The sequence below is a fragment of the Coturnix japonica genome, chromosome 27 (genome assembly GCF_054131305.1).
Source record: "Coturnix japonica strain WE chromosome 27, WE-NBRP24, whole genome shotgun sequence".
Lineage (NCBI taxonomy): Eukaryota > Metazoa > Chordata > Aves > Galliformes > Phasianidae > Coturnix > Coturnix japonica.
In genome coordinates, this window is record NC_140689.1 from 1,388,425 (window position 1) to 1,416,260 (window position 27,836).

At 51.9% G+C, this 27,836-nt stretch overlaps 2 protein-coding genes across 9 annotated transcripts; one reads left to right on the top strand and one right to left on the bottom strand.

Moving 5' to 3' along the window:
• On the bottom strand, positions 1 to 25,869 carry LOC146756344 (dual specificity calcium/calmodulin-dependent 3',5'-cyclic nucleotide phosphodiesterase 1B-like). Of its 8 annotated transcripts, none has more exons than XM_085524528.1 (8): positions 13,128 to 13,432; positions 12,941 to 13,040; positions 11,544 to 11,642; positions 10,764 to 10,883; positions 9,970 to 10,075; positions 9,083 to 9,155; positions 7,113 to 7,222; positions 1 to 5,096 (listed from the first exon to the last, which is right to left on the bottom strand). In XM_085524528.1, the coding sequence occupies exons 5-8, from the start codon at positions 10,039 to 10,041 to the stop codon at positions 5,025 to 5,027; spliced, it is 327 nt and encodes a 108-aa protein (XP_085380654.1). In that variant the 5' UTR covers positions 10,042 to 10,075; positions 10,764 to 10,883; positions 11,544 to 11,642; positions 12,941 to 13,040; positions 13,128 to 13,432; the 3' UTR covers positions 1 to 5,024. The 8 variants fall into 8 exon arrangements, 2 of the variants coding, with proteins under 2 accessions (XP_085380654.1, XP_085380653.1); XM_085524527.1 differs by having other exon boundaries at positions 7,113 to 7,253; XR_014937468.1 differs by lacking the exons at positions 1 to 5,096; positions 13,128 to 13,432 and adding an exon at positions 25,523 to 25,869 and having other exon boundaries at positions 7,113 to 7,253.
• Positions 987 to 4,409, top strand: LOC107307584 (uncharacterized). Its single transcript, XM_085524526.1, has 7 exons — positions 987 to 1,305; positions 1,934 to 2,005; positions 2,339 to 2,398; positions 3,072 to 3,143; positions 3,452 to 3,547; positions 3,791 to 3,898; positions 4,272 to 4,409. Exons 1-7 carry the CDS (start codon positions 987 to 989, stop codon positions 4,358 to 4,360), a joined length of 816 nt encoding a protein of 271 aa, XP_085380652.1. The 3' UTR covers positions 4,361 to 4,409.
• Positions 25,870 to 27,836: the final 1,967 nt, after the last annotated feature.

Below are 27,836 nucleotides of genomic sequence, written 5' to 3' on the forward strand. Positions count from 1 at the left end.
AGCAGGTGTTTCACTTGGGCTTTGTGTCATGCATTGGACAAGCAAGTGCAGTGTGCAAGTGGAAAAAGGCCTGCAGACCCTGGGGAGAATAGAAGAAACTGAGACGTTCTCATTCTCTGAAATAGGATTAATGATATATTTTGACCCAAATTGTGGCCTTCACACACTCAATAATTGGGTTTGTGACACGTTTTGACCCAAATTGTGACGTCCTCATGCTCTAAAATTGAGATAATGACTTATTTTGAGCAAAACTGTGACGTTCTCAGTCTCTGAAATAGAATCAGTGACAAATCTTGACCCAAATGATGGCCTTCTCAAACTCCAAAGTTCAGTTTCTGACATATTTTGACCCAAATTGTGGCCTTCACACACTCCAAAATTGGATTTATTGCATATTTTGACACGAGTTGCGAAGTTCTCACCCTCAGAAGTTGGGTTTATGCCCCTATTTTGGCCCAATCTGTGATGTTCTTCCACTCCAAAATAGAGCTAATGACATATTCTAACAGAAATTGTGACACACTCACACCCTGAAATTGAGTTTATGATATATTTTGACTAAAATTGGAATGGCAGATATCATTTGTCCTGCAAAAACAAATGGATTTTTCTCAAATTGCTCTGTTACAACAAACTAGAGCCAGGCAGACTGAAGAAATAGGAAAATCTATCAATCAACCCATCAAAATGCTCTGGCAATTGATGGAACTGTTGGTGCTACAGATACAGCTCGATTTGCCATTTTTGTTAGAGGCTGTGATAACAAATATAGTGTCACTGAAGAAACGGCTTCTTTGGTGCCACTGAAAGTCAAAACTAAATCTCTGGAGCTGTGTGAAGCAATAAAAGCAACATTACAGTGATTTTCTTTCTCCTTTCACAGCACCTGTGTCTCCAGCATCCCCTCCCCCCCAAGCCTTTCCACGATTCTGTTTCCATGATGTCAATGTGGAAACCTCAGCTGTGGCCTCCGGCTGCTCCAGATGAGTGCCGATCCTCTCCCACCACCACAGTGCACACAAGCCCAGGGGGAACCTGGCCATGGCAGCGGAACAGATCTGCATCCTGGGGGGGACGTGAGGTCACAATGCCCGCTGTGCTCGATGAGGTCACAGTGCTCAGGGTGTGTACCCCAGGTGTTCCGTGCTGGCCCCAGCACTTGCTGTGGCTGCAGCGGTGGTGGTGGCAGCATGGCACGAGTGTGGGGGGCCGTGTCCCCCGCCCGCCTTGCTCTCCTCCTCCTACTGATGGCCATGTGTTCCAAGGAGACTTGTGCTGCACCGTGGCGAGCTCCAGCAGCAGGTGGGTGGGCAGAGATGGGACCAGGCTGTTGTCCCTGTGGCCCTGTGCCACACTGCCCCGGGGCTGCCTTTCCATGGGGGTTTGTTGGGAAGGGGGCCAGGCAGCACCCCAGGGGCCAGGTGTGGGTTGTGGAAGCAGCGCTCCCCTCAGGGCTTTCTCCAGCCCAGCCAGGCCATGGCTCTGCTGCCGGCTGAGCCCACCCTGGAGGTGCCCTATGGGAGAGCTCAGAAGAAGCGTGTTGGGAAAAGCGTGAGCATTTCTGCTCTGGCTTCCTGGTGCTCCCCACAGGCAAATCCCAGTTCCCAACAGAGACACCCAGCTGGAGCCCAGAGGAAGGAACAGGCATCGTTTCCTCTGGTGCTTTAGTGGGAGATCCAGCAAGGAACTCCCAGTAAGAAAGCCCTGACGGGCTATATACCCTTCCATGCGGTCCCAGAGGTGTGTTGCAAGTGGCCTGGAGAGGGCATTTGAAAAGCTGCCGAGTGCCAGGCTCCAGGTCACCCAGGTCATTCTCTAGCTTTGGCAATCACGGTCTGAGTCTCCCATTCCATTACCTGACACTCCCCAGTCACTAAGGGAGAAGGCGCAACATGCAATGGGAACATCTCTCATCTGTTCTTGATTTTAGATGATGATGTTGGAGTTCCTTATCCAGATGTTTTGGTGGATACTGATTTTGTGCCTCAGGGGAAACCCAGAGGTAAGTTGTGTCTGTTTCCTTGAAGACAGAAAAATGAGCGTTGTAATGATTTATTCGGGTACTTAAGAACCTCCAAAGGTCTTTCAAGTCTCTTTGTGCCTTAAAAGCCGTACACAGATCAGCTGAGAGTAGTTCTTTACTTGGAGAGTTGTCACATTTCAGTGGGAGGGCAGCCCTTGCCACTCTTTGGAGGAGAGAACCGATGCCTTTGCTGTTTGGGCCATGTCATTCCCCGACCTGCTGCCAGTCTTTGCAGGTCACTGCAGAAAAACCAGGCCCCAGTGCGCAGTGGAAGCTCTCCTCACCTTTTTCTGATCACACTTGTGCCTGCAGGCCCTCTTGGTGGATTACCAGAATGGAGACCTGTGCCTGAACCTGGAGTGGATGCCAGAGGTAAGTCACCAGTCTTCACCTCATGATCTTCGCACATATTTGGTTGTGGAAGTTCAGGAAGGGTTCAGCTTTTCACTGCCTGGTGGTTTCTTGTCTATGAGAAGCTTGGGCAGTCACTGTTCCTTGGGTGCTGTGTGCACCCACTGTCCCGTTGGCTTTCTCTCCATCCATCGGAGATCTCTCTAGTAAGAAAACGCCAATGTTCTTCCATGCTGTCTCTGAGGACTGTTTCACGTGGCCTGGAGAGAGTATCTGCAAAGCTGCTGAGTGCCAGCCAACTGCCAGCCAACTGCCCACCTGGCCCCTCTGCAACTTTCAACCCAGCTCTGGGTGCCACATCGTCACCTGAGCCCCTTCCAGTCACAGCAGGTCCTAAGGAAGAGAGAGATCACAACGCACAATGGGGATGTTTCTCATCGCTGTGTGATTACCGCTGTGCCTATAAGCAGTGCCTTGCCAAAGCCTCCATAATCTGGTCCATAAGCCTCCGGGCAATCCCACAGGAAAGGGCCTTTAGATCTTCCCCTTCTCCTTCCACCCCCTTCTCTTCTCCAGACAGTTCCACACAGCCTAGTAGGGAGAGAAGAGTGCTATGCAGCAGTGCTGTCATTCCAGGTTAAACCACCATCCAGCCACATCTGACAGGAGCTGCTCTGTCTGTGTTTGTTGACAGGTGTGGGTAGCATTGGATGGGATCCATCTTCCCTGCTGAGCTCCAGGACAGAAGCCCCAGCAGCTCCTAAGGGTATGCTGTGAATTTTTGCTTCCTTTGAGAGATGCCAGCTCACAGCCCTAATGTCAGCCAGGCACGACCCCCTGGCACCATCTGCTCTTCAGTGATGCGGTTCTGTAGGTTGCAGTTTGTGATGGAAAGTTCCCATTCTTTGGGTGCTGAAGTGCCTCCAGGGAAGGCTGTGCCAAATACTTGGCTGCCTCCTGTGCTGGAGCCGCACAGGCATCCCAGGAGTGGCTGCTGTCTCATGACTTTGCTGAAAAGACCACTCAGTTCAATACCTTGTTTGTCTGAAATTGATCCCAATACTTTCTGTTCAGGTCCTGAGAGACAGAAAGAGGCGCTGGGAAGAGGAAGATACCCACAGAGGCTGTCCTATATGCTAAAGAAAATCACAAAGGAGAAGGCAGCACATGGTGGGTGTATTTCTGTCTGTCCACTGAAAGTCTTGGGAAGCTGATGTATGTATTCTATTTGTATATACATCTATATTCTAGATGTATACACATGGAGCATCTGCAGTGTGCACAGCAGGAACCTTGCTGTGGTGATGCCCCTGTGTCTGAACTGGCTTGCAGCATCACCTTCCTGCTGAAGATACCATCTTCCTGATGAGAAGCAGTTACTTACAGCCCTACTCTCTTACCTCCTTTCTAAAGGGACTGACGCAGAGCCTGCTCACAGGGATGCATTTCAGCAAGGCATCCGTCACATACTGCCCATCCCTCTGGGAGAAAGAGAGGCCTCGCAAGCAGCTGGCACTCCAGGTAAGGGCTGCCGGTAGAGCTCCGTGGCCATGGCTAGAGGTTGCTCCCCTCCCACTGCACCCAGTTCCCAGGGACTTAGGAACTTTGTCCTTTTGGGAACAAGGCCACCAAAACCACATTCAGCAGAGATGAGAAGGAATAGGAGCCTTCAGCATACCTCCCTCACACAGTCCCTGCATTCCAAGCTTGCTGTGCCTCCCTTGAGGCTCCAGGCACACCAGCAGCCCGGAGAGGGGTCCCTCCTGCAAACTGAGGTCCAGAGAGATGCACTGACTCACAGATGGGGCAATGGCATAGAGGGAGCCTCCTCGTCCTTCTGCTTCCTCCGTGCCTGCACCATGCTGAGACTTTGCCTTTCTCTCATTCTTCACAGCGCTGTCAAAGCCCGGGGAAGCCCACCACAACTGGGTCTATCGTTTTCTGAGGAATCCAGGTAAGCAGCGATCTGGCAGGAGTTCATAAGCAGGAGAAACATCCTGAAAACTAGGAGCGTGCAAGTTGTGCCCATGCCGGGGGGAAGGAAAAACGGAGAAACAGGTTCAGGTGCTGCTGAGGGCCCTGACTCTGCCCCCGTGGAGTGGGGTCTGAGGGGGAGGGGAGAGCTCAGGGCAGCACTCCCTGCACAACACGACAGTGGTTCTTGTCCACGTCACTCTTAGCAGCAACTGATTAAACAGATGCACACACTCTCCTTCTGCTCTAATGAGTTTTGTTTAGTCAAACGACGTGTCCCAAAGGGTCACGGTGTGCCTGCCTGCGGCAGCACTACCCAGCCTCACAAGGCAAGGGTAGGTGAGTGCAAAAGAAATGTTAGAGCATGATGGAGAAGAAGGAGTAAATCTGGCAGAGCCAGGGCATACCCAAAGCTGAGAGGCAAATTAGAGGCTCCAGAGCGCCTCGATGCGTGGTGCCTTTGGGAGTTCCCTTTGCTTCCCCTGGAATCAGGGAAGCATTGCAGCCTGAGGATTTTCACTTGTTCCAGGAGTCCAACAAAATGGAAAAAAATTGTCAGACCTCCTTGAGATTTCCATTAGGGCACGATACACAGCAATGACCACGTTGTTCCTCCAGGTGTGCCTGATGCAGGACGTGCAAATGCCAAGCAAGTTAAAGTTGGTTGGAAGTTCTACCTGATACTTGCTGGAGCTTCCTTGGGTTCCATATTGCTGGGGACGAGTCTGTGCTGGCTTCTTATTTTCTGGTACAGAAACAGAAAGTGAGTTGTTGACCCCCATCCCCATCCTGCCAACTCTTTACTGTAGGGCTGCTGTGGGCCAGGAGGCGTTTCCAGTTAAAGCAGCGTAAAGAGACCAGTTAGTTGTTGGCTCACATGGTCTGCGATTTACACAGTTAGATGTTGTCATTGGCTTCAGCCCATCCTTACTGCTGGGCCAGAGACAGGCTGGGAGCTGAGGGTGGCACTTTGCCATGCACTGTGAGAAAGCAGAGCAGGGGCTCTCCTGTGCCCTCAGCACGTTCCTCTCTTCACAGGCGCCGCTATGAAGCTAAAAAATGGGCTAAGCAACCCGAGTACAATATCACCATCTACGAATGTGAAGAAGGTTCCTATCTGGGGATCTTTGAGAAGCCCAGGAGCCCCCCGTCCCAATAGGCATCTACGCCGTCCCCTGTCCCCCACCCCCACCCTTTGGGGGACAGAAAGAACCCACCCGGGGTGTAGGCTTGCAGTCATCGGCCAGCACTGGAACAACGTCTGACTGGCAGATGACCAACAGGCCCAGCAGCCCTCGGCCCCACCGGGCATCAACGCCGCCTCCCCCATCCCCACCGCCATCATTCAGGGGGCGGGAGTGGTCCCCTCAGGGTGTCAGCTCCAGAGTATCACCCAGCACCCGGACAACTGCTGCCTTGGGGAACCATGAGAGGCCCATCAGCCCCCATCCCCTCCGACCCCCCCAGCACCACCTCTGCCCTCTTCCTCCCCTCCAGCATCCATCAGGGGATGCAGAGTGCAAAGGTGGGGAAACAGTCCAAGAGACAGACAACCACTGCCTGGGGGAAGCACAACCAGCCCAACAGCCCCCCACCTCCCCAGGCACCGTCACCACCCTCCCATTCCCCTCCACGATCCTTCAGGGGACGGGAGTGGCCCCCTCAGGCACCCCCACTGCTCTCCCGCTCCTCTCCACCATCACCTCTAGGAGGTGGGAGCAGCCCCCCCAGGGTGTCAGCTCAGGGGCATCATCAGACACATGGAGAACCACTTCCAGGGGGAAACAGACCAGACCCAGCAGCCCCCAGACCCCCCAGCAACACCTCTACGCTTCCCTACACCATCATTCAAAGGATGGCAGCAGCCCCCCCAGCATGACAGGCCTGGCCACCCCCAGGCTCCCCCACAGCCCTCCCCTCCACCATCCCTTAGCAGATAGGAGTGCCCCCTGCCCACAGTGTCAGCTTAGGGGCATCAGACACCTGGAAAACCAATGCCAGGGGGAAACAGACCAGGCCCAGCAGCCCCCAGCCCTCCCCAGCACCACCTCTGCTCTCTCGCTCCTCTCCACCATCTGTCAGGAGGTGGGAGCACCCCCAGTATGTTGGTTTGGGGCACCATCTGACATCCACAGAACCACTGCTGTCATCAATCAGAGTTTTCCAGGCTCCACGCTACCAATAAATTGACAATAATAGCACAATTGTCCGTGTACTGCTGTCGTGTCATTACCTGACCCACTACCGGACCTTGCATGTCACTTGGCATTGGCAGACAGCCATAATATGAGTGGAAATGGCTTTAAACTCCAAGAGTGGAAATGGAGGTAGATGGGTAGAGGAAATTCCTCCCCCAGAGGCAGTGAGGCCCTGGCCCAGGCTGCCCAGAGGCTGTGGGTGTCCTATGGCCCGCCTCAGGCAGGGGACAAGGGTGGGAGTACATGATGCAAAAGCTCCAGTGCTTCTGCATGAGGCTTCCCAGACAGCAGGCACCATCCTGCTCTGACTAGCAGGTAGTCATTTGCTTGGCAATTAGAACTAAGCAAGAACTATGAGTACATTTTCTCCCTCCTCCATTTCATTTTGCTTTGTGGGCTGGTCTAATCCAAAAGAGAAAATTTCCACCTTCATCAGCACAGTCATTCTACATAAACTTTCCTGTAGTACAGATGGGCTCTACTGTAGGTAATGATAACCTCCTTACTGAACAAAGATGGCTGTAATCCCACTGTGTATTAAGGATGCCAACTCCTGGACTTACCACAGCGCCTGTCTTGAAAAGGAGGCAATGGACTGCCTGTGTCACACCTGTAGCTCGCATTTGCTGGTGAAAAGGACTCTTGAATTTGCTGTATCCATGCTCCAGAGCTTCTGCAAAGGATACCAGGGCAGATACAGGCATCTAAGAAAAGCAGCGCAGAATTAAAAACACATTTCAATAACCTGTAACTGCTAGCTAGACCATTTTAGAAGAGGCCTCAGAGAGCACTTTGTACCTCACAAATAAAGAACATCTTAAAGCATCTTAAAGCAGTACTTGAGAGAGTGTGAATCACATTCACTTTCTCACACTGACTTTCACCTCCCCAGTTACGCTGTGGATGAATCACTCAGGCAAATATACATACACCAGTCATGTACAGAGACTCTCCTTGACCAAGGTTGTTTTGTTCTTGTTCAGTTCAGAGCAGTTGTTGATGCAAAGAGGACTGGAGCCTGAAGAGAAGTGGTGAACAGCTCAGTTCTGTCTGTCCTGGAAGGCCGTACCTTCTGCCACCTCCTTCCTCCTCTCTTGGCTTTCTAGGATTTGATTGATGACTTGACAGCGTTGCTGCGTGGGAATTCTGAGAGGGTGATGGTTGGGATGATGACTCCCACCACCATGTCCTATGTGCACAAAGTGAGGAGGGCTGTGAAAGTTTGGAAATCTTTCTTTTGTATTGCTGAAGTTCTGGCCAAGGACTTACTGCTTTGCTATGAATGTCTTCTTCATTTATTATTAACTTTTAAAGAAATCTGATTGCATGTCAGGAGCTGTTGTTGGTATCTGAAATCTTGCCTTGGCAATTCCTTGGGGAGCAGGAACAGAAGAAGGCTGCCTGATGGAAATTCTGGCTTCTTGCAACAGTGAAGAGATTCATCGCATTAATGAGATCTCCAAGCTTTATCAGTAGTTCAAAAGGCCGGGCCTTGTCCTGCTGCCTGACTTTCAGTTGGTGTGTGTGCAGGCAGGTGTGAGGAGGAAGGAATCTGAGGAGCTTTTAGGTGTGACATGTTGGCCAACCTAGCTGTGGCTGTTTGTTCAGAGAGGATCCAGACTAGAATTTCACCAGCAACTGAACTGATGTAAATAAAATGGGGAGGAGCATTCTGTCTACCAGCAGGACGTATGGTTCTCTTGCCAGTTTCTTACTGTCTGTGCTTCTTAATTGGAGGCTGTAGCACGAATGATGATGAATGGAGTGCTGCAGTGATGCTGAGAGCCCTGGGCACAGTTGACTACTTAGCTAGGTTACAGCTGGCAAATGCTGTAGGCAGCACCCAGGTATTGGCTCTGCTTCTAACAGATTCCATGTCCGTGTGTTCTTGCTAGAGTATGGCTGCTCCGTCGAGGATGACGTCGTATCCAGCACATCTTCCATGTTTCCAAGGGTCCTCGTGTCCCTTGCAACAGTGAGCAAAGCCGAGGGGAGAAGGGGTTGAATCTTCTTGTGGGCGCAGCTCTGTACTCAGCGGTGAGGAGCTCCAGGCTGACTTTTTCTCACCGAATGTGTCTCATGGCCTGCTCCTCAAACCCATCTTCTGCAAGGAGGGGATTCTGACTCTGGGTGTGCTTGAATGCCATGGGCTCTTTTCCAGTAGATGCTGTGGTGAGCTGTGTCTTCTGTCCTTGAACCTTTGTAGGGTAACAGAGATGAGGGAATGTATGTGGATGATGCCCTTGCTCAGCAGGATGCTGTGGTGTGTAGGAACGTGCTTCCTTGCAAGAGCAATCTGTTCTTGTGCATGTGATGTGTGGTGAAGAGAAGCCAACCTGTGAAATGGGAATAAATGGGTTTTGCTCTTGTTTGCAAGTCTCTAATGAGAGGTCTGTAGGTAGACTGGTTACTTAGCAGGGGCAATGGCATTTCAGCTGTGAGTTGCCATGCCTGGTTGGTGCTTGTTGGAAAATATCCATGATCTGGACAAGTAAGAAAAGAACCACAACAGAGTTTGATCCTTAGTACTTACCAGGTGTGACGTCTAGGTAACCAGTTTTCCTTCCCAACTTTCTCAACGCAAAATTTTTGGGGTCTGTTGCTCCCTGTACAAAAATCAAACGAGGAATTCTTAGGTCTAACTGCCCATGTATACCAGTAGATAATACATGACAATAGTGCGTGAAAGCCTTGAAGAGAAAACAAGACTATAGCTTCTTGCAGAGCACAAAGACATCTGCCTCTCACTACATCCCTCTGAAGAAATCCACATAGTGAAATGCATAAGTATGAAGCGGTTTTCAAAGAAACTCAACCACTGAATCACATTGTTGGTTTGGTACTGGAAGGAATCTCTGGAGTTTACCACCTAGTCCTTCCATTCTGATCAAGCAGGGATACCCAGAGCAGGCTGCCCTGCCAGGACCACATCCAAACCATCTATCAAGTCACTGATGCAAGGCATGTTCACATTCCCTCCATCCCTTTTTCAGTCACAGCTCTACCAATATGCAAGATTCAGAAAAAAGATTCCATATAAATTCATTAAAAAATACCCTTAAACACACAGCTTGGTCCTTATTAACAAAACAAAGGAATAAACATGAGCATAAAATGCATTAAAGAGGGCTCGTTACCCATGAGGTCAGCAAATCCTCCCACTGGTAATCTGCACATTCCAGTAATGAACTGTAGAAGTCTCATTCTCTTCTCGTTATCTATTTCTTTCACAAACTGAAAGATAATAATTAACACTGAGGTAAAATTTAATATTGATACGTTCACTTCCCCATCACACCTAGGACAGCTGGATTAGCAGTTATCATTTCTATTTACACACTGTGTATCTGTTGAGTAATTCTGACTGTTGCTCATTAAGCTGCTGCTGTGTTCTTGTGAGGAAAAAAGAAGTCTACAAACCTCCCAGAACCACAGTATCTGTCTGCTGGTTCTGCTATCATGCCGGTAGATGGTATTGCCTCTGCCAGTCATTCAGATCAATTTCTTGCATTCCACACAGGAACACCTTTAGGGGAGAAAAAGGATCATAAACATGGAAACTACAAGCTACTACTTTGCTTCTACAGCAAGACTATTGTACTGAAATACTACTGTACTTCAAAGCACCTGCAATCACAGTACGCTCGTTTTTAATATTAAACTCTCAAACTTCCACAGCAAATAATAACATCCGCTCACAAAGAAAATGTGGAGAGGTGACTAAAGAGAAATCCCAGTCATGAAAACATTTGTATTTAGACATTCAGACCATACTTTCTCATTGCCTAACCATACAATTCTGGGCTAGAAATATGATGTTCTGCTGCAGAGGATAATTTGGAGAGACCCAAAGCAGTTAAAACCTGCTCCACTCAGTAATTTGACCATCCGTTGATATTTGGTTCTTATCTCCCTTGCTTTCCAATTGCTCACTCTTTAAACACATGCAAGTCACATTGTCAAGGATTACAAAAACACTGTTAGCCAAAAAATTTGCACTGGCAGAATCTTAATGTTAGAAACGTGTAAGTTGGTTGCCAAGAAGAAAGTGAAGAACAACACACTGACCAAATACTAACTGATACATAAGGCTTCACTCGCACATCCAGAAAACAGAACCGCCAGCCTTAATGAACTCTGCACTTCAGACACTGACTGACATTCAAGTATTGCGTGTAGAAGCATGGATCTGGCAATGGTAAAGAATCCTTTACCTCCAGCTCCTTAGCATCAAAGGACCGCAGATACTGTTGTGGCAGAATTTCACTGAAGCCTTCGAAAAAAGCTGTGTCTGTTCCTCAGCGCCTCAGGAAAGTCTCCATTCTGCTACCAGCCTGGAAAAGACACAGAAGGATCATTTAAAACGGGCTACGCTAACCCAAATTCATCTTTGTTAGTTTGTTTTGAAATGAACCATAAGCTGTGTTAAGAAAAAAGATGGAAAGTTCTGGGGATAGAGCACTTCACTCTGCGCAAACAATTTTAAGTTAAAACCCTATGTTTCCAACCACTCAACTATGGAAAGCATTTTAGGCTCAAACAGGAGGAAGCATCTACTCACTGATGATATTAATGAGAGCACAGCAGTCCCTTGCTATTCGGAGCAAGAAAAAAAATGCAGAGCTGAAATCTTCTAACATGTTCCATTAGAGACCCGAAGAACCTGAACCCAGGGAGAAGCAGATATTATGCTGAATTCAAGCCTAACCTGTCAGATGAACTGGAATCTAAAGGAGAGATGAAACTCTGGGGAACGTAACACAGGACCCAGAGTGTGACAAAAGAACATTGCTTAAGCTGGAATCTGAGCTCTCCTCGGCTCAAAACCAGAAGAGAACGGTCTTCTGCAGGTACTCCCTCCTCTCTATCCCAATGAGAGAAATTCTACGGCCACAGAAATAAAGTGTGCAGAAAGCCCATCTGCTGGAGACAGAGGAGTGAGCCGTGCTTAACCAACACTGCTTCAGCGCACCCTTACAATAAGGCACACCTACCTTGCGCTGGCCTCGCAGGAAGCTCGTGACGCAGCTCCAGACTGCTGTCCTGAGGCCCAGCTTCATTTCACGGCCGCTCACGCTCTGCTGCTGGACATTCTGCAATGGAAAAGCCACCAGATGCAAATACCATTCCTTGCAGATGGCATCAGACCTCCACTCTCATGGCAGTCACACTCACGGCTCTGGGGGAGAAAGCAGACATGTGCTTACCGAGCAAGCGCTGTTTGTTGCCAGCTGCTGGTAGGAACCCACGCCTAACCCTACAGTACCAACAGTAACCTATGCCTAACTCTACTATGGGAACAATCATCAACTCCTAACACTACAGCACAAACAGGAATGAACTCCTAACAGGAAAACACCAACTCCTAACACTAAACCTACTCCTAACACTAAAACACGAATAATAACCTATGCCTAACTCGAAAACACCAAGCCTGAAAGAGGAACAGATCTTAAAAAAATGCCACCCAGCTAATGCCGGGGGCGGGGGCCGTGCAGCGGGTAAGGAGCTCAGCGCCTGGACCAGCCACAGTGGAGCTATGATGATGCCAACGCAGGGCCTGGCACGGTGGTGTGGTGCCAGGCCAGCTATGCCGCGGGCGGATCCACCTCCATGGGCTCCTCTGCAGGTGGATCCACCTCCATGGGCTCCATAAGGTTGCTCGTCACCAGGCTGGTGCAGGTGCGATGGAAAGTGGCTCTCTTACCCCTCCTCTGCCTGGTGGTCATGGCGGGACCCCTCCTCCTTCTCAGTCCTAGGGCCCCCAGCTCCAGCCTCCCGCCTGAAACTGGGCCAACTTCCACCCTCACCCTCTTTGCAGCTGACATGTCTGTTATCTGCCACAGCTGTCAGAGGCGATTGCGTTGCGCGCGGCAGCGGTGACCAAGGTGACGTGGTGAGGGTTCTAAAATGGCGGCCGCACTGCTGGCACTGGCGTTCCACATGGGATGAGGAGGGGGCTGGAGGGCAGGGCACGGCACGGGAGCTACAAGGCGCTCCCTGTGCCCAGCAGGCAGACCTTCTCTCCGGCCAGCAAGAGGGCACAGAGGAGCCAGCCCTGAGAAAATGGTCCTCGGCCTCCTTCACCCTTCCCCTTCTTCCACAAGGGAATCTTTTTGGGCTGCCACACTATTGTGGTTTTGCAGTTTTTCTATTGCTATTCCACATCATAACATCACCTGGAGATCACAGATTGATCTATCAATCATAGATTGATCTAGATAAGGCCGTGACACAGACGTGCTCCTGACTGCTGCCGCTTTCCAAACCTCCCTCTCCCTGCCCCCACTCTGCTCAGGCAGCCGGTCCCAGCCAACAAACACCATCGCACAGGACCGCAGCCCTGACTCGCCCCGCTCACCCACAGCCAGAGGAAGGACACTGGACACACCTTCGTTGGCTCCACAGCCGCAGTCCAACACGGCACCCAGGCCCGTCGCTCCATTCCTTTGCTCACTGCCAGTTCCCACGGGGAGTCCTCATTCACACACCTGGAACAACAACGCACACCAACACGTCAGGCAAACAACAGACACGCACACAAACACAAAACGCCCTCCTCGGATCCCGCCACTCACCCTTCCTTTGCCCACTTCTCTCGCTCACCTTCAGGGCAGCGCCAGCCCCTTCAACCCGATGCAAACCGGCTGCCTACAGTTCAGCCTTCAAAGGACGAGCAAAGCGCGAGCCACGGCTCGGCACCCGGCACAGCGCCCGCCGCGCTTCCCTGCAGGCAGCATCCCAAGGCCGCACCGACAGCTCGATGTTCGCACGGCCTTCCCCGGGACGAAGCCGCCCCCCGGCCCCCGCCGCACTCGGTGGCACCGCACGCATCGCCTCTGGGTGCCGGCAGCGCCGCGAGCTCCTCCCCCGACAGCCCCTCCGTGCCCCCGCACCGAGGCCCGACCCCGTTCGCAGCGCAGAGCCCGCTCTGGCCCGGAAGTGCTCTCGGCCGCTACCAAGCACTTCCTGTCACGTGGCTCAGGCCGGGCTGGGGCGACCCAGGGCCTGTTTTGGTGGGGGGGGAGGGGGCGGGAAGCTGCCGGAAAAGGACCCAAAATTAATGTCTCATTTCGTGTCTTTCCTCTCGCTTTCCTTCCTTTCCCTTCCCCTTCTTTTCTTCCCTTCCTTCCTCGCCCTCGTTCCCCTCCCTTCCCTTTTCTTTCCATCCACCCTCGGTATCCAGCTCTGCAATGGAGATCATCGAATCAATCACAGAATCACCAAGATTGGAAAAGACCTACATGATCATCCAGACCAACTGTTCACCTATTACCAATAGCTCCCACTAAACCATGTCCTTCAACACAACATCCAGTCTTTCCTTGAACACCCCCAGGGTCGGCGACTCCACCACCTCCCTGTGCAGTCCATTCCAGTGCCTGACCACCATTTCTGAGCATTAATACTTCCTCATGTCCAGCCTGAATCTCCCCTGCCGTACCTTGAAACCATTCCATCTGCTCCTATCACTAATGACACGAGAGAAGAGGCCGACCCCCAGCTCACTACAGCCTCCCTTCAGGAAGTTATAGAGAGCAATGAGGTCTCCCCTGAGCCTCCTCTTCTCCAGGATGAACATTCCCAGCTCCCTCAGCCTCTCCTCATATGGCCCCATTGTGCTCCAGACCCCTCACCAGCTTTGTCGCTCTCCTTTGAACACGTTCCAGGGCCGCAATGTCTTTCTTGCAGTGAGGGGCCCAAAACTGGACACAGTACTCGAGGTGGGGCCTCACCAGTGCTGAGTACAGGGGAACAATCACCTCCCTGCTCCTGCTGGCAACACTGTTTCTGATGCAAGCCAGGATGCCATTGGCTGTACCTATCTGTTTATAGAGGCCTCATCCACTCAGTCTTCCTGGTCCAGCGCCCACTGCGATGTCTCCTTCCTCTGCCTTCCCTTTAGCCCTAAGCCAAACACTCTCTGTCATCTCCTCAGCCATCCTCAGGTGAAGCTCCATGGGCTCCAGCTGGTTGTTGATGTGGAGGGCAATTCCCTTCTGCCGTGCCTGTCCTTCCTAAGAGTTTATACCTCTCTATTCCGACATTTCAATCGTGAGAGCCATCCCACCTCTCTCTCATTACGTCATAGCCCTGTAGGCACACGCACACCTGTAACTCTCTTGCTCGCTCCCCATGCTCTATGTGTTAGTGTGCGGGCATTTGAGCTGGGCTCCCGGTGAGGCTGACTGACCAGTAGGAGTTCCCTTATCCTGCACTTGAGGTGCTGTCTTCCTGGCCTGCGATCCAGCTCCAGACCCAGGGCACCCATTGCCATCAGCAGCCTCAGGGTGGGATGGGTTCCCTCCCCTGGTGATTCTTGTTTAAAACTCTTGACTGCACTGGAAAGCTTGCTGCTGACGATGGTCTTCCCCTTCACTGAGAGGCAAGCCCCATCCTCCCCCAGAAGACCAGAGTTCTCAAAGCTCATCCCATGCTTTTGGAGCTGCTCTGAAAGCTGGATGCTCACAGGTGCACGGGTCCGGATGTGATTGCACCCTGGAGTGCCGAGGGAGTTGGCAGATGTGGTTGCCAAGCCACTCTCCATTATTCTTCTGCAGTCCTGGATAACCAGGGATGTCATGGTGGACTGGAGACTGGCAAATGCGATGCCCATCTTCAAAAAGGGCTGGAAAGATGATCCTGGCAGCTACAGACCTATCAGCCTCACCTCGGTGCCAGGAACAGTTATGGAACAGATAATCTCAGGAGCAATCATGGACTAATTAAAGGTCACCCAGGGGATCGGGCCCAGTCAGCATGGGTTTATGAACGGTAGATCCTGTCTGACAAACCTGATTTCATTCTGTGACAAGGTGACCCATGTAGTGGATGAAGGTAAGGCTGTCAATGACAGAATGAGTTTCAATAGGGCTGAGTGTTGGGTCCTCCATTTTGGTCACAACAACCCCAGGCAACCCTACAGGATTGGGGAGGTGTGGCTGGGAAGCTGCCTGATGGAAAGGGACCTTGGTGTGCTATGGACATTCGGCCGAATATGAGCCAGCAGTGTGCCCAGGTGGACCAGAGGACCAATGGCATCCTGGCTTGTATCAGGAATGGTGTGGTGAGCAGCACTAGGGAAGTCATCCTGCCCCTGAACTCAGCATTGGTGAGGCCTCACCTGGGGTTCTGTGTTCAGTTTTGGGCACATCAGTACAGAAAGGACATGGAGGTGCTGGAGCGGGTCCAGAGAAGGGCAACGAGGCTTGCGAAGGGCTTGGAGGCCTACAAGGAGCAACTGAAGGAATTGGGGCTGTTTAGTCTGGGGAAAAGGAGGCTGAGGGGAGACCTGATTGCTCTCTTCCAATATCTGAAAGGTGACTGCAGCGAGAGTGGGGCTGCTCTCTTCTCACTGGTGATGGGTGACGGGATAAGGGGAAATGGCCTCAAGTTGTACCAGGGGAAGTTTGGGTTGGATATCAGGGAAAACTTCTTGACAGAAAGGGTTGTTAAGCACTGGGATGGGCTTCCCAGGGAGGTGGTTGAGTCACCATCCCTGGGTGTGTATAAAAACCACGTTTGGACGTGGTGCTCAGGGCCATGATTTAGCAGAGGGCTGATAGTTAGGGTAGGATGGTGGGGTTTTGCTTGGACTCGATGATCTTTAATGTCCTTTCCAACCTGAGCGATTCTATGATTCTGTGATTAGGAAAGGCAGCACGCTCGTTACCTGCTCACTTACAAGAAAAAGGGCAGGCCTTAAACCCACCAAAAGTGCAAGGACCGGGTTTGTTGGTAAAATTCCTGGATGTCATTTGGTCAGTGCAATAATAGGCAAGTTTGAGGCATTCCCAGTCCCTGCCGTGCCATGGCAGCTGCAGGAACTGTTGGGTATATTGAGATGCTGACGTTCCTTTAGAGCCCACCTAGCACAGCTGCTGAGGCACACTCACAAAGACAGGCCAAAAATGGGTCTGGGGCAGAATGGAAGAAGAGGCGTTCCAGGAAGCAAAACCAGCTGTTCAACAGGCCCCAGCACTGGGTGTAATTGATCCCACCCTTCCAGCTGAACTAGATGCATGCGACTCAAGCTGGGTTTGGCTCCTGTCTGTAGCAGTGCCAAAATTCTGTTTCAGCCCACTGGGTTCTGGTCTTAAGTTTGGCACAGAGCAGAAAAAAGGTACAGTATGACTGAAAAACAGTTTTTGGCTGCTTATTCTGCAATGCAGGTGGCAGAGCAGATAACTCAAACATCCCAAGTAATAATTAAGACCACCCTGTCTTTCTGTCTTTACAGGCATCATGTGCTGGCCACGTGGGTTCAGCATTCAAGTGCAAAAAAGCCTGCAGGCCCTGGGAAAAGCATCGGGGGAGAGAGGAGAAGTGCCCTTGGAAGCATTTGATGCCCTGCTGGCAATGCCTATTGCATCCAACACCAGCATGGTCCTTCTCTCTCCTTTTCAGCTGTTTGCCATCTCTCAGTGGCGATATGTAAGGGTGCGCTTGCTTAGGGAGTTTCTGCTTCTTGCTTACTGGGATTATGTGCAATGGATGTCTGTGTGTGTTTGTGATGGTGTGTATGCTGAATTGAATTCACACAGATCACACAGAATGGCCCGGGTTTGAAGGGACCTCAAGGATCATGAAGCTCCAACCCCCTGCCACAGGCAGGGCCACTTAATACTAGCCCAGGCTGCCCAGGGCCCCATCCAACCTGGCCTTGAACACCTCCAGGGATGGACAGGGCATCCACAGCCTCTCTGGGCAGCTGTTCCAGCACCTCACCACTCTGAGACATCCAACCTCAGTCTTCCCTCCTTCACCTTCAAACCATTTCCCCTTGTGCTGCTGTTATCTACCTTTTCCAAGAGTTGACTCCCCTCCTGTTTATGGGCTCCCTTTTGGTACTGAAAGGCTGCAATGAGGTCACCCTGCAGCTTTCTCTTCTCCAGGCTGAACAAGCCCAGCTCCCTCAGCCTGGCCCTCCTCTGGACCCTCTCCAACAGTTCTCTGTCTTTCTTGTATTGGGGGCTCCAGACCATGGGCGCATGGAGCCTCCCAAGGGCAGAGTAGAGAGGAACGTTCACCTCCCTGTCCCTTCTGTCCACCCCTCTTCTGGTGGAGCCCAGAAAACTGAGCAGCTCATAACCCTCTGTGCTGCTCCGAGTACAGTTTGCTTGTGTCTGCTCCTGAGACATCCTGTCAGTCAGACCCAAACATACCCTGAAACAGGAGTGGAGCTGAGGGTACACTCAGGATTCACATCAATTCACTATGGATTCGCATCACAATGCTACTGGGGGTGATGCTGTTGGCTGATGTTGTGGTATCGCTGGGGGGTAACATCGGGAAGTGATGCTGCTGGGGTATCACTGGAGTTTATCATCAAGGAGTGACGTTGTGGGGGTGATGTTGGGAAGTGATGGTGGGGGGTGATGTGGGAGTATTGCGGGGGGGTGATGTTGCCGGGGTGATGCTGGGGTGACACAGGGGTGATGTTCAGGAGTGATGGCGGGGGGTGGTGTTGGGTTATCACTGCGGGGGGATATCAGGGAGTAACACTGGAGTGACATTCCTGGGGTGACATTCTCAGGGAGTTTTGTCGGGGACCTGAAGGCCTGTGATTGAAGAACAATCCTGGGATGGAAGAAGGAATTCTGATAGTTTGAATGGAACTGCTGTTTGTGGCTGTGGTCACAAAGAACTTGCTTTGTAGAGAGAGCTGACCTTGGTCATTTATCTCCATTTGGCAAAGACTTATTTTGCAAGCAGGTGTTTCACTTGGGCTTTGTGTCACGCATTGGACAAGCAAGTGCAGTGTGCAAGTGGAAAAAGGCCTGCAGACCCTGGGGAGAATAGAAGAAACTGAGACGTTCTCATTCTCTGAAATAGGATTAATGATATATTTTGACCCAAATTGTGGCCTTCACACACTCAATAATTGGGTTTGTGACACGTTTTGACCCAAATTGTGACGTCCTCATGCTCTAAAATTGAGATAATGACTTATTTTGAGCAAAACTGTGACGTTCTCAGTCTCTGAAATAGAATCAGTGACAAATCTTGACCCAAATGATGGCCTTCTCAAACTCCAAAGTTCAGTTTCTGACATATTTTGACCCAAATTGTGGCCTTCACACACTCCAAAATTGGATTTATTGCATATTTTGACACGAGTTGCGAAGTTCTCACCCTCAGAAGTTGGGTTTATGCCCCTATTTTGGCCCAATCTGTGATGTTCTTCCACTCCAAAATAGAGCTAATGACATATTCTAACAGAAATTGTGACACACTCACACCCTGAAATTGAGTTTATGATATATTTTGACCAAAATTGGAATGGCAGATATCATTTGTCCTGCAAAAACAAATGGATTTTTCTCAAATTGCTCTGTTACAACAAACTAGAGCCAGGCAGACTGAAGAAATAGGAAAATCTATCAATCAACCCATCAAAATGCTCTGGCAATTGATGGAACTGTTGGTGCTACAGATACAGCTCGATTTGCCATTTTTGTTAGAGGCTGTGATAACAAATATAGTGTCACTGAAGAAACGGCTTCTTTGGTGCCACTGAAAGTCAAAACTAAATCTCTGGAGCTGTATGAAGCAATAAAAGCAACATTACAGTGATTTTCTTTCTCCTTTCACAGCACCTGTGTCTCCAGCATCCCCTCCCCCCCAAGCCTTTCCACGATTCTGTTTCCATGATGTCAATGTGGAAACCTCAGCTGTGGCCTCCGGCTGCTCCAGATGAGTGCCGATCCTCTCCCACCACCACAGTGCACACAAGCCCAGGGGGAACCTGGCCATGGCAGCGGAACAGATCTGCATCCTGGGGGGGACGTGAGGTCACAATGCCCGCTGTGCTCGATGAGGTCACAGTGCTCAGGGTGTGTACCCCAGGTGTTCCGTGCTGGCCCCAGCACTTGCTGTGGCTGCAGCGGTGGTGGTGGCAGCATGGCACGAGTGTGGGGGGCCGTGTCCCCCGCCCGCCTTGCTCTCCTCCTCCTACTGATGGCCATGTGTTCCAAGGAGACTTGTGCTGCACCGTGGCGAGCTCCAGCAGCAGGTGGGTGGGCAGAGATGGGACCAGGCTGTTGTCCCTGTGGCCCTGTGCCACACTGCCCCGGGGCTGCCTTTCCATGGGGGTTTGTTGGGAAGGGGGCCAGGCAGCACCCCAGGGGCCAGGTGTGGGTTGTGGAAGCAGCGCTCCCCTCAGGGCTTTCTCCAGCCCAGCCAGGCCATGGCTCTGCTGCTGGCTGAGCCCACCCTGGAGGTGTCCTATGGGAGAGCTCAGAAGAAGCGTGTTGGGAAAAGCGTGAGCATTTCTGCTCTGGCTTCCTGGTGCTTCCCACAGGCAAATCCCAGTTCCCAACAGAGACACCCAGCTGGAGCCCAGAGGAACGAACAGGCATCGTTTCCTCTGGTGCTTTAGTGGGAGATCCAGCAAGGAACTCCCAGTAAGAAAGCCCTGACGGGCTATATACCCTTCCATGCGGTCCCAGAGGTGTGTTGCAAGTGGCCTGGAGAGTGCATTTGAAAAGCTGCCGAGTGCCAGGCTCCAGGTCACCCAGGTCATTCTCTAGCTTTGGCAATCACGGTCTGAGTCTCCCATTCCATTACCTGACACTCCCCAGTCACTAAGGGAGAAGGCGCAACATGCAATGGGAACATCTCTCATCTGTTCTTGATTTTAGATGATGATGTTGGAGTTCCTTATCCAGATGTTTTGGTGGATACTGATTTTGTGCCTCAGGGGAAACCCAGAGGTAAGTTGTGTCTGTTTCCTTGAAGACAGAAAAATGAGCGTTGTAATGATTTATTCGGGTACTTAAGAACCTCCAAAGGTCTTTCAAGTCTCTTTGTGCCTTAAAAGCCGTACACAGATCAGCTGAGAGTAGTTCTTTACTTGGAGAGTTGTCACATTTCAGTGGGAGGGCAGCCCTTGCCACTCTTTGGAGGAGAGAACCGATGCCTTTGCTGTTTGGGCCATGTCATTCCCCGACCTGCTGCCAGTCTTTGCAGGTCACTGCAGAAAAACCAGGCCCCGGTGCGCAGTGGAAGCTCTCCTCACCTTTTTCTGATCACACTTGTGCCTGCAGGCCTTCTTGCTGAATTACCAGAATGGAGACCTGTGCCTGAACCTGGAGTGGATGCCAGAGGTAAGTCACCAGTCTTCACCTCATGATCTTCGCACATATTTGGTTGTGGAAGTTCAGGAAGGGTTCAGCTTTTCACTGCCTGGTGGTTTCTTGTCTATGAGAAGCTTGGGCAGTCACTGTTCCTTGGGTGCTGTGTGCACCCACTGTCCCGTTGGCTTTCTCTCCATCCATCGGAGATCTCTCTAGTAAGAAAACGCCAATGTTCTTCCATGCTGTCTCTGAGGACTGTTTCACGTGGCCTGGAGAGAGTATCTGCAAAGCTGCTGAGTGCCAGCCAACTGCCAGCCAACTGCCCACCTGGCCCCTCTGCAACTTTCAACCCAGCTCTGGGTGCCACATCGTCACCTGAGCCCCTTCCAGTCACAGCAGGTCCTAAGGAAGAGAGAGATCACAACGCACAATGGGGATGTTTCTCATCGCTGTGTGATTACCGCTGTGCCTATAAGCAGTGCCTTGCCAAAGCCTCCATAATCTGGTCCATAAGCCTTCGGGCAATCCCACAGGAAAGGGCCTTTAGATCTTCCCCTTCTCCTTCCACCCCCTTCTCTTCTCCAGACAGTTCCACGCAGCCTAGTAGGGAGAGAAGAGTGCTATGCAGCAGTGCTGTCATTCCAGGTTAAACCACCATCCAGCCACATCTGACAGGAGCTGCTCTGTCTGTGTTTGTTGACAGGTGTGGGTAGCATTGGATGGGATCCATCTTCCCTGCTGAGCTCCAGGACAGAAGCCCCAGCAGCTCCTAAGGGTATGCTGTGAATTTTTGCTTCCTTTGAGAGATGCCAGCTCACAGCCCTAATGTCAGCCAGGCACGACCCCCTGGCACCATCTGCTCTTCAGTGATGCGGTTCTGTAGGTTGCAGTTTGTGATGGAAAGTTCCCATTCTTTGGGTGCTGAAGTGCCTCCAGGGAAGGCTGTGCCAAATACTTGGCTGCCTCCTGTGCTGGAGCCGCACAGACATCCCAGGAGTGGCTGCTGTCTCATGACTTTGCTGAAAAGACCACTCAGTTCAATACCTTGTTTGTCTGAAATTGATCCCAATACTTTCTGTTCAGGTCCTGAGAGACAGAAAGAGGCGCTGGGAAGAGGAAGATACCCACAGAGGCTGTCCTATATGCCAAAGAAAATCACAAAGGAGAAGGCAGCACATGGTGGGTGTATTTCTGTCTGTCCACTGAAAGTCTTGGGAAGCTGATGTATGTATTCTATTTGTATATACATCTATATTCTAGATGTATATACATGGAGCATCTGCAGTGTGCACAGCAGGAACCTTGCTGTGGTGATGCCCCTGTGTCTGAACTGGCTTGCAGCATCAGCTTCCTGCTGAAGATACCATCTTCCTGATGAGAAGCAGTTACTTACAGCCCTACTCTCTTACCTCCTTTCTAAAGGGACTGACGCAGAGCCTGCTCACAAGGATGCATTTCAGCAAGTCATCCGTCACATACTGCCCATCCCTCTGGGAGAAAGAGAGGCTTGGCAAGCAGCTGGCACTCCAGGTAAGGGCTGCCGGTAGAGCTCCGTGGCCATGGCTAGAGGTTGCTCCCCTCCCACTGCACCCAGTTCCCAGGGACTTAGGAACTTTGTCCTTTTGGGAACAAGGCCACCAAAACCACATTCAGCAGAGATGAGAAGGAATAGGAGCCTTCAGCATACCTCCCTCACACAGTCCCTGCATTCCAAGCTTGCTGTGCCTCCCTTGAGGCTCCAGGCACACCAGCAGCCCGGAGAGGGGTCCCTCCTGCAAACTGAGGTCCAGAGAGATGCACTGACTCACAGATGGGGCAATGGCATAGAGGAAGCCTCCTCGTCCTTCTGCTTCCTCTGTGCCTGCACCATGCTGAGACTTTGCCTTTCTCTCATTCTTCACAGCGCTGTCAAAGCCCGGGGAAGCCCACCACAACTGGGTCTATCGTTTTCTGAGGAATCCAGGTAAGCAGCGATCTGGCAGGAGTTCATAAGCAGGAGAAACATCCTGAAAACTAGGAGCGTGCAAGTTGTGCCCATGCCGGGGGGAAGGAAAAACGGAGAAACAGGTTCAGGTGCTGCTGAGGGCCCTGACTCTGCCCCCGTGGAGTGGGGTCTGAGGGGGAGGGGAGAGCTCAGGGCAGCACTCCCTGCACAACACGACAGTGGTTCTTGTCCACGTCACTCTTAGCAGCAACTGATTAAACAGATGCACACACTCTCCTTCTGCTCTAATGAGTTTTGTTTAGTCAAACGACGTGTCCCAAAGGGTCACGGTGTGCCTGCCTGCGGCAGCACTACCCAGCCTCACAAGGCAAGGGTAGGTGAGTGCAAAAGAAATGTTAGAGCATGATGGAGAAGAAGGAGTAAATCTGGCAGAGCCAGGGCATACCCAAAGCTGAGAGGCAAAATAGAGGCTCCAGAGCGCCTCGATGCGCGGTGCCTTTGGGAGTTCCCTTTGCTTCCCCTGGAATCAGGGAAGCATTGCAGCCTGAGGATTTTCACTTGTTCCAGGAGTCCAACAAAATGGAAAAAAATTGTCAGACCTCCTTGAGATTTCCATTAGGGCACGATACACAGCAATGACCACGTTGTTCCTCCAGGTGTGCCTGATGCAGGACGTGCAAACGCCAAGAAAGTTAAAGTTGATCGGAAGTCCTACCTGATACTTGGTGCCTCGGTTTTCCTATTGGTGGTGGTGATGATGTGCTGCCCTCTTATTTACCGGTGTTGGAAGAGAAAACAGTAAGTTGCTGTTGACCCCCATTCCCATCCTGCCCAACTCTTTACTGTAGGGCTGCTGTGGGCCAGGAGGCGTTTCCAGTTAAAGCAGCGTAAAGAGACCAGTTAGTTGTTGGCTCACATGGTCTGCGATTTACACAGTTAGATGTTGTCATTGGCTTCAGCCCATCCTTACTGCTGGGCCAGAGACAGGCTGGGAGCTGAGGGTGGCACTTTGCCATGCACTGTGAGAAAGCAGAGCAGGGGCTCTCCTGTGCCCCCAGCACGTTCCTCTCTTCACAGGCGCCGCTCTGGAGCTGAGAATACCCCTTCCAGTAGCAGCATCTACAGCTGGTCATACTTCCTATCCTGAGAGGCCCGACAGACAGACAAATCTCCAGCCAGCTGTGTGGGGACAACCTGCCCACCTGCTGCAGGGCACCGCCAGAGCAGCCCTGGCCATGCCAGATATCAGCTGGTCAGCTGTCCCCGCCTTGGCCCCCATCCCCCACCAGCCTGGGCTCCATGTACCGGGAGATCTCTGAGAAGACCAGCAGCCCCCGGTCCCAACAGGCATCAACGCTGCCCCCCCGTCCCCCACCCCCACCCTTTGGGGGACAGAAAGAACCCACCCGGGGTGTAGGCTTGCAGTCATCGGCCAGCACTGGAACAACGTCTGACTGGCAGATGACCAACAGGCCCAGCAGCCCTCGGCCCCACCGGGCATCAACGCCGCCTCCCCCATCCCCACCGCCATCATTCAGGGGGCGGGAGTGGTCCCCTCAGGGTGTCAGCTCCGGAGTATCACCCAGCACCCGGACAACTGCTGCCTTGGGGAACCATGAGAGGCCCATCAGCCCCCATCCCCTCCGACCCCCCCAGCACCACCTCTGCCCTCTTCCTCCCCTCCAGCATCCATCAGGGGATGCAGAGTGCAAAGGTGGGGAAACAGTCCAAGAGACAGACAACCACTGCCTGGGGGAAGCACAACCAGCCCAACAGCCCCCCACCTCCCCAGGCACCGTCACCACCCTCCCATTCCCCTCCACGATCCTTCAGGGGACGGGAGTGGCCCCCTCAGGCACCCCCACTGCTCTCCCGCTCCTCTCCACCATCACCTCTAGGAGGTGGGAGCAGCCCCCCCAGGGTGTCAGCTCAGGGGCATCATCAGACACATGGAGAACCACTTCCAGGGGGAAACAGACCAGACCCAGCAGCCCCCAGACCCCCCAGCAACACCTCTACGCTTCCCTACACCATCATTCAAAGGATGGCAGCAGCCCCCCCAGCATGACAGGCCTGGCCACCCCCAGGCTCCCCCACAGCCCTCCCCTCCACCATCCCTTAGCAGATAGGAGTGCCCCCTGCCCACAGTGTCAGCTTAGGGGCATCAGACACCTGGAAAACCAATGCCAGGGGGAAACAGACCAGGCCCAGCAGCCCCCAGCCCTCCCCAGCACCACCTCTGCTCTCTCGCTCCTCTCCACCATCTGTCAGGAGGTGGGAGCACCCCCAGTATGTTGGTTTGGGGCACCATCTGACATCCACAGAACCACTGCTGTCATCAATCAGAGTTTTCCAGGCTCCACGCTACCAATAAATTGACAATAATAGCACAATTGTCCGTGTACTGCTGTCGTGTCATTACCTGACCCACTACCGGACCTTGCATGTCACTTGGCATTGGCAGACAGCCATAATATGAGTGGAAATGGCTTTAAACTCCAAGAGTGGAAATGGAGGTAGATGGGTAGAGGAAATTCCTCCCCCAGAGGCAGTGAGGCCCTGGCCCAGGCTGCCCAGAGGCTGTGGGTGTCCTATGGCCCGCCTCAGGCAGGGGACAAGGGTGGGAGTACATGATGCAAAAGCTCCAGTGCTTCTGCATGAGGCTTCCCAGACAGCAGGCACCATCCTGCTCTGACTAGCAGGTAGTCATTTGCTTGGCAATTAGAACTAAGCAAGAACTATGAGTACATTTTCTCCCTCCTCCATTTCATTTTGCTTTGTGGGCTGGTCTAATCCAAAAGAGAAAATTTCCACCTTCATCAGCACAGTCATTCCACATAAACTTTCCTGTAGTACAGATGGGCTCTACTGTAGGTAATGATAACCTCCTTACTGAACAAAGATGGCTGTAATCCCACTGTGTATTAAGGATGCCAACTCCTGGACTTACCACAGCGCCTGTCTTGAAAAGGAGGCAATGGACTGCCTGTGTCACACCTGTAGCTCGCATTTGCTGGTGAAAAGGACTCTTGAATTTGCTGTATCCATGCTCCAGAGCTTCTGCAAAGGATACCAGGGCAGATACAGGCATCTAAGAAAAGCAGCGCAGAATTAAAAACACATTTCAATAACCTGTAACTGCTAGCTAGACCATTTTAGAAGAGGCCTCAGAGAGCACTTTGTACCTCACAAATAAAGAACATCTTAAAGCATCTTAAAGCAGTACTTGAGAGAGTGTGAATCACATTCACTTTCTCACACTGACTTTCACCTCCCCAGTTACGCTGTGGATGAATCACTCAGGCAAATATACATACACCAGTCTATACATGGTGAAATGCTGCCTGGGAAACACATGCAGTACCAAAAGTAAGAGAGAGCACTTGATTGATTAATTAGTTCTACTTCAGACAAAGGGTCTGTTTTCCCCTGTAGCGTAAATGAGGGCAAGGACAGAGCCTTTATTTGAGAAACAGGTGCTATAGGAAAAGATATCAGAAAGAATTAACTCACCCCTCCTCGTAACAACTTGGAGAAAGGGATGATCTGAGGAATGTGACTCTCCCCCCATTCCTACAGGCACACTGCAGCAGGAAAGGGAGGGCAGAAGGGGGAGCCTGAGGGGGCCAAAGACTCAGACTGCATGGAAGTAGGGTGGCTCCAGACCCACCTACCACTCCAGGCACTCACTACTCCCCCAGCTCACCCACTGGTTCAGGCTGTGACCCTGGAATTCCACTACACCCCCACAAGGGTTTTCTTTGGGTAACAGCTAGCACGCAGGGTGGAAGGCTGTCTCAAGTACATATGTTGGGAACAGAGGCTGAGGAACAGCCACAGGCTCGCAGGGCTACTGGTTATGCTGGCACCTGCAGGGAAATATCTTGCCTAGATCAACTCCCATCAGTCTCCATCCCTCCTCCTTGTGACTCTGTGCTGGCTGTATCACAGAATCACAGAATCACAGAATTGTAGGGGTTGGAAGGGACCTCTAGAGATCATCGAGTCCAACCCCCCTGCCAAGGCAGGCTCCCTACACCACGTCGCACAGCTCGGCGTCCGGGCAGGTCTTGAATATTTCCAGAGAAGGAGACTCTACCACTTCCCTGTGCAGCCTGTTCCAGTGCTCCATCACCCTCATTCGTGTGGAACTTCCTATGCTGTACTTTCATCCCATTACCCCTAGTCCTGTCCCCATGCACTACTGAAAAGAGACCAGCCTCACCACTATGGCTCCCACACCTCAGGTATTTATAAACCTGGATCAAATCCCCTCTCAGCCTTCTTTTCTCAAGGCTAAACAGACCCAGTTCCCTAAGTCTCTCCTCATAGGGGAGATGCTCCAGGCCCTTCACCATCTTTGTGGCCCTCTGCTGGACTCTTTCCAAGAGATCCCTGTCTTTTTTGTACTGGGGAGCCCAGAACTGGACACTATTCCAGATGAGGCCTCACCAGGGCAGAGTAGAGGGGGAGGATCACCTCCTTCGACCTGCTGGACACGCTCTTTTTAATACACCCCAGTATTCCATCGGCTTTTTTGGCTACAAGGGCACACTGCTGGCTCATGGTCAATCTGTCGTCCACCAGGACACCCAGGTTCCTCTCTTCAGAGCTCCTCTCCAGCAGCTCTTCCCCCAGCCTGTACTGGTGCATGCAATTACTGCTCCCTAGGTGCAAGACTCTACACTTGCTTTTGTTAAACCTCATCCGGTTTCTTACTGCCCAGCTCTCCAGCCTGTCCAGGTCTTGCTGAATGGCAGCACAGCCTTCAGGCGTGTCAGCCAGTCCTCCCAACTTTGTGTCATCAGCAAACTTGCTGAGGGTGGTCACTATCTCCTCATCAAGGTCATTGATGAAGATGCTGAACAAGACCGGACCCAGCACAGACCCCTGGGGGACGCCGCTAGTTACAGGCCTCCAGCCAGACACCGCACTGCCAACGACAACCCTCTGCACTCTGCCAGTCAGCCACTTCTCGACCCACTTCACCGTCCACTCATCTATCCCATACTTCCTCAGCTTTGTTATAAGGATGTCATGGGGGACAGTATCAAAAGCCTTACTGAAATCAAGGTAGACTACATCTACCGCTCTCCCCCCGTCCACTCAGCTAGTGACATCTTCATAAAAGATCACCAGGTTGGTGGAGCACGACCTCCCCTTGGTGAACCCATGCTGAGTACTCCTGATAACCTCCTTATCACCCAGTTGTCAGGAGATGGCATCCAGCACAAGCTGTTCCATTACCTTCCCTGGGACAGAGG